The sequence below is a fragment of the Octodon degus genome, unplaced genomic scaffold (assembly GCF_000260255.1).
Source record: "Octodon degus isolate 3935 unplaced genomic scaffold, OctDeg1.0 scaffold00189, whole genome shotgun sequence".
Lineage (NCBI taxonomy): Eukaryota > Metazoa > Chordata > Mammalia > Rodentia > Octodontidae > Octodon > Octodon degus.
In genome coordinates, this window is record NW_004524765.1 from 1,143,517 (window position 1) to 1,154,426 (window position 10,910).

General features: G+C 43.7%; 1 protein-coding gene and 1 pseudogene across 4 annotated transcripts in view; one reads left to right on the top strand and one right to left on the bottom strand.

Annotated features, from left to right (window-relative positions):
• Nucleotides 1-3,266: 3,266 nt before the first annotated feature.
• On the top strand, nt 3,267-3,637 carry LOC101586999 (annotated as a pseudogene).
• Nucleotides 3,343-10,910, bottom strand: part of Lsg1 (large 60S subunit nuclear export GTPase 1) — a 36,580-nt gene continuing 29,012 nt past the window's right edge. For 2 of the 4 annotated variants that reach the window (XM_023704162.1, XM_023704160.1), the window contains exon 14: nt 7,506-8,097. In XM_023704162.1, coding sequence (XP_023559930.1) covers nt 7,855-8,097 — 243 coding nt within the window. In that variant the 3' untranslated portion in view covers nt 7,506-7,854. Of the gene's footprint in view, nt 3,430-7,505; nt 8,098-10,910 lie in introns of those variants that run through there. The other 2 variants (XM_023704161.1, XM_004643994.2) reach the window with 2 other exon arrangements.

Genomic DNA, 10,910 nt, shown 5'->3' on the forward strand with positions numbered 1-10,910 from the left:
TTCTCATCTGTACATGGGGCATTCATTCTTCAAAATAGACCACATGCTAGCTCATAAAACATGCTTAAGTAAATGCAAAGCAATTGAAATTATACCATGCCATAGTGCAATGAAATTGGAAATCAACAGCAAAAGAAATAAGAACTTCATAAACAACATGGAAATTAAATAGCACCTTCCTGAACAACCAATGGGTCATAGATGAAACTAAAGTTTCTACAATTAAATGATGACAATATAACATACTGGAACTTACGGGACATAATGAACACAGTCCTATGAGGGATATTTATAGCAGTGAATTCTCATGTTAGGAAAAGAGTGATCTCAAAGAGCCTAATGTGTCAAACTTCTAGAGAAAGAGCAGGCTACAAAGAACCAAAAGCTCACATATAAAGGAAATTATAAAGATCAGTACAACAATTATTGTACTGGCGCCTAAGAAAACAATTATTGCACTGGCACCTAAGAAAACAATACAAAGAATCAACGAATTGAAGAGTTGGTTCTTTAAAAAAGATTAGATAGAATCCACAAACAAAAAAAAAAAAAAAAAAAAGTCAAATCCATGCAATTAGGAACAAAAAGGTAAAATTACAATGGACCCTGTAGAAATCAAGTTAATCTATACGTACTTTGAAAACTCATATTCTAATAAGATGGAAAATGCAGAAGACATGGACAGATTCCTACATACATGAGTTATCAAAGCTGAATCAAGATGATATCAAAGGCATTCCTGGAAGTAAACATTACCCTCATACCAAAATCAGAGAAGGACCCAACCAAGAAAGAAAACTGTAAGCCAATCGCCCTAATGGACAGAGATGTAAAAAGTCCTCAATAAGATATTGGCAAACAGAAAGCAGCAGCAAGTCAAGAAGATTATAGCCCATGACCAAGTGGGATTCATCCCAGGATGGTTCAACATAGGTAAATCCATAAATATAATACACCTTATTAACAGAGCCAAAGGCAGAAATCATATGGTCATCTCAATAAACACAGAAAAAGCTTTTGACAAAGTTCAGCAACCATTCATCATAAAAACTACAGAAAATTGAAATAGATATTTTTTATCTCAGTCTGATAAAAGCCACCTAGGACAAACCAACAGCCAATATCATACTAACTGGACAAAAACTGAAAGCTTTCAGTCTAAAATCAGGAACAACACAAAGATGTTCACTGTCTCCATTTCTTCTCCCTCTTCCTCCTCCTCTTTTTTTCTTGGTACCGGGGATTGAACTCAGGATCCTGTGCTTGCCAGGCAGGCGCTTATTCTACTGTGCTATCTCCCTGGCTCACTGCCTCCATTCTTATTCAACATAGACCTGGAAATGTTGGCCACAGCAATTAAATAAGAGATAGAAATAAAATAATGAAGAACAATTTATCATTACTTGCAGGTGACATGATACTCCCATAGAAGATTCCAAAAATTTCACTAAAAAACTGCTAGATTTAATAAGCAAATTCAGTAGCACTGTTAATCCAAAGTCAACATTCAAAGATCAATAGCCTTCCTGTACACAAATAAACTCACTGAAATTAGGAAACCATATCTTTCACAATAGCATCCAAAAACTGAAAATACCTACGAATCAATCTGAGAAAGGATATAAAAGACTTCTATACTGAAACCTACAGTACTCTGAGAAACGAGACTGAAGAGGGCATCAGAAAATGGAAAGATAGGGCCGGGGAGATGGCTCAGTAGGATAAGCGCTTGACTGGCAAATGCAAGGATCTGAGTTCAATCCCTGGTTCCGCCACAAAAAAAAAAAGAAAATGGAAAGATGACCATGTTCTTGGGTAGAAAGAACCACTGTAGTAAAAATGGTCATACTTCCAAAATTGTTATACAGATTTAATATGTTTATGAAAATAAAAATAGCATATCACATAGAATTAGGAAAAAAAATCCCAAAATTCATTTGGAACCAGAAAAGACTTAGAAGAATAAAAGCCATTCTGGGCAACAAAGGTAAAACAAAAAGGCATCACAATCCTTGACTTGAAATTACACTACAAAGCTACTGTGATAAAAACAGCATGGTATTGGCAAATACCAATCAACCAACCGGAGGATAGGTGAAACAGATTATAAGTTGTACAGAGCCTGGGGAGATAGCTCAGTGGCATAAGAGCTTGCCCAGCAAGTGCAAGGTCCCAAGTTTGATCCCCAGTACTGCATACAGTGCCAGCCCCAGAACCCTGGGTGCACCATGCTGGCCCTGAAAGAGGGCATGGTGGCATATGCCTGAATCCCCAGCACTGGGAGGCTGAGACAGGAGGATCACTGAGTCTGAAGTGTGTAGAGATTCTCTACCAAAAAATAAAATAAAAAAGTAAAAAAAGGTTGTATAAACAACTCTATAAACACATTCAGCCATCTTATCTTGACAAAGGATACCTCATATGAAGGAAAATAGCCTCTTTAAGAAATGGTGATGGATGGGGCTGGTGAGATGGCTCAGTGGTCTGAGGCACCTACTTAAAACAAGGTTAGTAAAGCACAGGGACCACGGTTCAATCCCCCAGCACCTGGCTTTCCTGGTGCTGAAGAATTAAATTAGACCACTATGCACTATACTAAAATCAAAATGTATCAAAGATTTAAATTTTATTTAAATTTAGGGAAGGGTCTGCAGGGTGTTCAGGCTCTCACTACTAGATTCGACTCATAGTGATCCGCCCGTTTGCAGCCTCCCAAGAGCTGGGAGTACAGGTGCGCGCCACCATGCCCAGTCTGAATTGCTGTCTCAGTGCGCCCCTGGGGCAGGGCCGGCATGGCAGGCCCAGGGATTGAACCCCTGTCCCCTGCGCCTGCTTGCAGGAAAGATTTAAATATTAAGACAAAATCACTAAGTCTGCTGGGGGACAGAACAGTTAGAACTCCTAGAAAACAGTGGTATTAAAAAAACCCAACACATTGGTGTATTCAAAGCTTTTATGAAAAAAACTCCAATCGAAGAATTATCAGGGCTGGTGAGATAGCTCAGCGGTCTAAAGCGCCTGCTTAGGCAAGCTGAGGCAACTGCAGGAATCGTGGTTCCATGTCCAGCACCACATGCCGCGCCCTCCGCCCCCACGCCAAGGCATGCTGAGATGGCCACACAAAAAAAGAGGAACTATCACAAAAAATGCCCCCCACCCCACAGGGCTGAGGGTATGCGGCTGGTGGTGTCCTCCTCTGGTCCTGACTCACCGCTGTTTGCTCGCGCTGCCAAGGAACAAGTCGGTCAGGAAGCCACGCCACAGCCATGGCGTTTAAGGACACCGGGAACACGCCGGGATCCACTGGCTCCGGATCACCCTCACCAGCCCCAATGTGAAGTCCCCGGAGGTGGTGTGCGCCGATCTGATCCGAGGCGCCAAGGAGCAGAACCTCAAGGTGAAGGGGCCCGTGCGCATGACCACCAAGACCTAGAGAACCACGAGAAAAACGCCCTGTGGGGAGGGATCCAAGACGTGGGAGCGCTTCCAGAGGAGGATCCACAAGCGGCTCATGGATCTGCACCGCCCTTCAGAGATCGTGAAGCAGATCACATCCGTCAGCATCGAGCTGGGAGTGGGGGTGGAGGTCACCACCGCTCACACCCGAGCAGCTGTCCTAATAAATTGTGACTTTTAAAAAACCAGTTTCCACAAAAAAACCCCCAAAATCCAAAAAACAAAAACAAAACACAAAAAACGGATCTTATCTTATTTAATAACTTTTGCATAGTGAAAGAAACCAACGGAGTGAAGAGACAAGCCACAGTGGGAAAAAAATTTTGTTAGTTGTTCCACAAAGGACTACTATGTAGAATATATAAAAAACTAAAATCAGACCCCTCAAATGCAAAGAACCAATCCAAAAATGGGCATCTGAAACAGATACTTTTCAAAGTAGAAATGGCAAATATATGAAAAATTGTTCACGATCACTGATCATTTGAGAGATGCAAATTAAGACACTGCAATTCCATTCACTGCAGAGATAATGGCTATCAAGAAATCAAGCAATAAAACACTAAGTGGGGCTGTGAAGAAAAAGAACCCTTCTCCCCTGCTGCAGGGAGTGTAGCGTGGTATAACCATGGGGAGTGAGTGTGGAGATTCCTCAAAAAATTCAAGGTTCCACTGGACCTACCTATTCTCCTTCTTGGTATCCTGCTGCACTGAAAGCACCACACAATGACGTGTGCACAGCCACAATCACCGCAGCAGTTTGGGACAGCTAAGTCTTGGGAAGCAGCCCAAATGCCCATTAACCAATGCATTAATAAAACGTGGCTTTTTTATTGTGGCAGCAACACTCTGCCACAAAGGATAGTCTTGAGACACTTCTAGGTAAATGGATGCACTTTGAGACCATATATATATATATATATATATATATATATATATATATTTTTTTTTTTTTTTTTTTTTTTTTTTTTTCTTTTTGAGACAGGGTCTCACTATGCAGCTCAGGCTGGCCTTGAGCTCACTTTGTAGCCCAGGCTGGTCTCAAACTCACAATGATCCTCCTGTCTCAGTCTCCTGAGTGCTAGGATTACAGGTGTGCGCCACCACGCTCAGCTGAGACCATATTCTTATGTGAAATAAATGACACATATATGTAAATATCACATGGTTTCTCTGGTGTGAGAAATAAAAAGTGTAGTTTTTTTTTTCTTGGTACTGTGGATTGAACTCAGGACCCTGCACTTGCTAGGAAAGCGCTTATTCTACTGAGCTATCTCCCCGGGCCCTGAGAAGTGTAAGTAAGGGTGAAAAATGTATAATAGATATCGGGAAATGAAAAGACAATGTTCAAATGAGAACAAGAAAGGGATTGTACTTGGAGATGTGACTACCAATCAGTCTGATACTCAAGGAAGAAATATGGCTACTCAGAATACATTTTATCCTGACCTGAACAAGTTGAATGGATTTCAGAGATTTAAATTCATGTCCCCCTCTTAAGATTGGAAACAGAATCTTTTTATTACATTTGTCATTCTGTTCCTTGACAGTCAATCCCCAGAAGCAAATAACTTACCACATTTGAATTGTACATTTCTGACTGCTTTGACCAGTCAAATCACATAACTGTTGTAAATTTATGAATGATTTTATTCTTCTGTTCTCATACTTAGAAAATTTAGGTTCCAGATTGGCAGGTCCAACTGCCCCTTTCCAAAATTGTAACTTAACTTTTTAAAGTTTAAATTGTATTGAAGAGAATAATTTTTGTTTTTTGCAGCACTGGGGATTGAACTGAGGGCCTTGCGCTTGCCAGGCAAGTGCTTATTGTGCTGAGCTATTTCCCCAGCCTGAAGAGAATAATTTTTAAAGGATTATTAGAGAACTTTTTTCAGCTTACAGTTTATTGCCTTTCTTCAGTCCTCTTTTCAAAAAAGTTTGAAATTCAGAGTCAGAAAAAGCAAGTCAAAGAGAGGTTAAGATTGGAAAGCTGATTGAAGGAAATAAATGCATAATTTTTCAGTGAGTAAAATTGTAGCTGTCATATCAAATAGGCAAGTTTACATGCTGGTCTTTAGAAAATGACTAAAATATTAAAAATCATGTTATATTAATCTATCTTAACTCATATATTCAGAGTTCTGTGTAGGGTTTGGTTTTATTCTTTTTAGGGATCGTTTGTAATACTAAGAACTGTCCCTTAGGTTAGTGACTTACATATGTACAAATTGAAACTGTAAATTGTGAACACCGGAAAGCACCATTGTAACATAGAATATAAACATCTTAGTAATATATTAAAGTGAATGTAAAAGGAGAAAAAAAAAGAACGAGAGGGGGAAAGGATGAAAGGTACAAGAAAAGGATGGAAAAAAATGAAAACAAAACTTTTGTAAATAAGCAGGGAAAGAGGGGTTGAAGGGAGAATGGAAAAAAAAAAAAAGGATCAAACTACATCAGGCATGGTAGTGCACACCTGTAATCCCACCACTAGGGAGGCTGAGACAGGCAGCGAGACCCTGTACCAAATATATAAAAAATTAAAGATATAGCATGTAGAGGTACAAATTCTCTATGTTAAATGTTACCCAAAATGTATCAATTAAAAAAAAAAGTAGCTGGGTGCAATGGCACATTCATGTTAACCCAGTACTCAGCAGACAGGAGTGCCCCGAGTTTGAAGTCAGCCTGGGCTACACAGAAAGTCAGTAAAGGCTCCTTGTTGATGGCTGCCTGGCCACCTTCTCAAGGGTCTTCTGTAGAATGGGTGACATGCAGTGGAGGGGTCAGTGACCAGCCCATCCTTATCCATGTTCCATTTCTGGGAACCTCTAGAATGGGAGACTGACGTGTACAGCAAACAATCACCTGCTAGTGCATGAAGACCTGAACAAAGCTCCCATCCAGAGTTCCTTCTAGCTGTCCCCTGGCCCTGCAGGACTTGGCCCTTGCTTCTTTCTGCCTTTCAGTGCTTGTTCCTGTGCTGCTGTGCAACTCTTGAATTGCTCTTCCTTTTTTTTTGTTCCTGTTTTTGTTAGTCTCACTATATAGTTCAGGGTGTCCTCGAACTCACAGCAATCCTCCCTCCTCAACCTCCACAGTGCTGGGATTAATACAGTGCCTCCACACCCAGTTGCACTGGTCATCCTGTCACTAGGTGGCTTTGAATAAATATTTGTTAACTGAATAAGCATGTAATTTCCAGGACATAACGCTGTTTCTGTGAGGTTTTTTTTTTTTTTTTGCAGAACCGGGGATTGAACTCAGGCCCCTGTGTTTGCCAGAGAAGCGCTTATTCCACTGAGCCATCTCCCCAGCCCCAATAACGCTGTTCCTGGTGTAATGTGTCCTGAACACAGCTGCCTGTCACTGGGCAGTGATGGGAGTATCTTTGTCATGTGACTGCACAGTGCACAGCCTAAGGCAGTCACAAGCTACTGTCGATGACCCCTCATGGACACCTATCTGCAGAAGGTCCCTTGTGATGGAGCCGTCCTTTGACACCTGCCTTTATAATTTGGCCAGCAAGAGGAAGTGTTCGTGGCTCCATAGGACTGGTCCTCTTTTCAGTCTGCACAAGTGTCTCGATGGGTGTGCACTTGCCTCACAGCATCTCCGCCAGAAGAGCTGCCTTTGGTAAACTCTGAGTTGGGGGACTAACAAGACCCAGAGAAGGCCACAAACATAAAGGAGCAGGGGCAGCAAGTGCTGCAGCATCCCAGGCCACCTGTGGTGGGAGGAGCCATGAATGGTACAAAAGGGCCCAGGGGCCCAAAATGACTGACTGCTCTTGCCACACTGCTGTAGTGCTGGTGGCTTGCAAATGGAAGATCACAGTCCTCAGGCCCTGCTGGATGTGTGTGACACAGGGCTTGCCAATCTAAACCACACTCCTGAGCCCCAGGACAGTTTAGCAAAGAAGACAGTGGTAGGATGTGAACTGACTGTCCACCTACTCACACCAAAAGAAACACCTCAGAAGTAATTTAATTTTTTTTTTTTTTTTTTTTTTAGCGGAACCAGGGATTAAACTCAGGCCCTTGCGCTTGTCAGGCAAGCACTTATTCTACTGAGCTATTTGCCCGGCCCAGAAGCAATTTAATTTTAATCTCTTCAAACTTCTCCTGATTCATGAACCCCTGTGCATGTGTGCATCTGCAGAGATCACGTCATCCGGCTTCATTCTGAGTTCTGCCCTCCATAGGAGCTGCTTCAGGGCTCCCTGACTACTGTGGTCAAAACCAGCATCCCTGCAGCACAATCCTGGCACCAAGTTTGTGCATGTGATTGTGCTCCTGCAGAGCAGGCTGGTGGGTGCCCATCCTGGAACAGTCCACAGCCTGAGTGGTGCTCCTGCACCTGTGCCACACAGGTGCCCTCTTTCTCACCCAACTGGGGTCACATGTCCAGGTGCTTGTAGAGCCTACGGCTCTTCTCCTTCTTGTTCCTGTTGCCATGTTTTTTCCAGGGCTTCCCCGCCACATTCTTGGAGCTCACAGTGGCTGTAGTCACCAGGCCGCTGCCAGGCTGGTAACCCATCACGGCCTGGACCCCTCTGGTCAGTGCCCTCACGTTCTCCTGGAAAACAGACATGTGGTGAGAGGTGGCGGCAGGGTACCCCCAAGGGATCCGATCTAGAAACTAAAGAAACTGAGTTTACTTGGTAAAATTTAATTAAATAGGATGGCAAATGTAAAGCAATATTCCACCTTTGTATAAGAATACTCTAGGGGGCCAGGGAGATGGCTCAGTGGAATAAGTGCTTCCCTGGCAAGTGCAAGGACCTGAGTTCAATCCTTGGTTCCGACAAAAAACCAACCAACCAACCAACCAAACAAACAAAAACCACTCTAGAAGCTGAGGGTTAGATATATGAATTGTATTGAATGGGAAGCTGTTGGCTTTCACATGTGGCCGTTAGAAATGTACTGTAAGCACTAAAGGATTTGAATTAAATGTCCTGCCTGTCAGGTGTAGGCCTGAGAAGAGCCTGCAGTCCTTCTGCATACTGGCTTCTTTTCAAATACTGGCACAGCCAGGAATAATTCAAAAGAACAGCCACAAATAGCTAAGCTTGTCTCAGCTAAGCCGGGTAAAACAAGCAGTCTTTTCAGCTAAGTCATGTCCTTGAGCCGCAGTCCCCAGTGTGAAACAGGGACGGGAACGTCTGCTTGTCTGCACAGGGCAGACACAGATACTGGGCCAGGGAACCAGCACCCAGCCACTCCCTAGACACAGCCGACTCTTCCTTTCTCTCCAGATGGCAATCACTTAAAGGCATCATTACTCCTCCTCCTGCATGCTAGTTTACCACTGTGCTACATCCGCAGCTTACTTAAAAGCTCTTTTGAAGCAAATTAACTACAACACTGTGTCTTAACTCTTCTGTACACAAATTTGTCTTTTTTTTTTGGCACAGCCGGGGATTGAACTCAGGCCCTTGCGCTTGCCAGGGAAGCACTTATTCCACTGAGCCATCTCCCCAGTCCCCACAAATTCGTCTTTTACAATGCTGCCTCTAATTCAAATAGTCAATATTGCAGGAATTCAAATAGTCAATACTGTAAAGTGCAGGAGACTTGTATAAAGCCTGTCTCTCTGGCAGTTTTTAATCGTATACCTGATGAGGCCTTAATATCTCAAGTATGTAACAACTCCTGGAACTCAACAGTCAGGTGCAGTAACGCCAGCCTGTGATCTCAGCACTTGGAAGGCTGAGGCAGGAGAACTGCTGCCATGTTTGATCTCAGCCTGGGCTACACAGTAAGTGCAAGGCCAGCCTGGATTACATAGTAAAACCCTGTCTCAGAAAAACAACCCAAAACCTGATACTGCTCCAAGGAAAATACATATGTACCCATAAGCACCTGAAAGAAGATCAGTAAAACAAACCAAAACCATGAGGCCCTTCACATGCATCAGGATGGCTAAGGTAAAAAATACAAGAGCAAAAAGCAATGAGAATCATGTGGAAAAATCAGCACATGTCGGCACTGCTGCTGGGGCTGTTCAAAGTACAGCCACATGGGCTCGTTCAGTGACCTCGCGCACAGAAACCCCACTCCTGGACACAGAACAAGAGGATGGAACATACCCCATGCCCAAACTCTACACAAAGTCACAGCAACATTAGCCCTAAAAAACCAAAAATGTCACATTGTCTATCCATAGCTACATGGACAAACAAAACATGCTCCATCCACACAGAGGATTATTCAGCAATAAAAAGGTCTGAGTGCTGTCATGTGCCACCACACGGCAAACCTTGAGGACATGCAAAGCGAGGAGCCAAAAAGCACAGCATCTGATCCTGTCCTCGGGGATGTCCAGGACTGGCAATGCTGTACACACAAAGTGGACCAGGGGCTGGCAGGGGATGGACAGAAGGGAGCAGGCTGCTAACAGCAGAGCTTGAGAGTTTTTTTGGGATGGTTCTTTTTTTGGTCTTTTTAAGACAGGGTTTCACTATGTGGTTCAGGCTGGTCTTCTACTCACAGCAATCTTTTTCCCTCAGCCTTCCGAGTGCTGTGATTACAGGCCTATGTCACCACACTTGGCCTTGGGGTGTTTCTTAAGTGGACTGTACAATTACTGGATTTTACAATTTAAAACTGTGTGGGTGGGGCTGGCCAAATAGCTCAGTGGATTGAAGCCCCTGCTTAGGCAAAAGCAGGGGTCAGGGGTTCGGTTCGATCCCTGGCACTGCAGTGCTGGCCCTGCCCCTGGGGTGTGTTGAGATGGCGACTGAGACTCGGTGTGATGGCGCACCTGTGATCCCAGCTCAGGGGAGGCTGAACACAGGTGGATTGCTATGAGTCTGATCTGCATAGTAAGATCCTGTAGACCCTGTACTAAAATACAAAAACAAAACAAAACAAAACAAAACTATGTGGGTGAACTTCAGTTTATTTTTTCTATTTTAGGGAAGGGTCTACAGGGTGTTCAGGGTCTCACTACCAGACTGGAGTCATAGTGATCTGCCAGTTTATAGCCTCCCAAGAGTTGGGATTACAGGTGTGTGCCACCACACCCAGTCTCCACTGCAGTCTCAGTGAGCCCCTGGAGTGCAGCCAGCACAGCAGACCTGGAGATCGAACTGAACCCCCAGCCCCTGCTTCTGTGTAAGCAGGTGCTTTAATCCACTGAGCTATTTGGCCAGCCCTTGGTTTTGTTTACCTCAATGGTATGGAAACTCCTCAATCTTTTATTTATTTAAATTTATTCATTTAGTACAGGGTCTTGCTAAACAGCTTGGACTTGTAGTGGTCCTCCTGTTTAAGCCTTCCCAGCACTGGGATTACAGGCGTGCAGCCACCAAGCCCAGTTTTAGTGGCTGGCACGGAGCACCCAGGGTTCTAGGGCCAGCACAGGGCTGGTGAGATGGCTCAGTGGTCTAAAGTACCTATTTAGAACAAGCTTAACAAAGCACATGGACCGCGGTTCAATCCCCCAGC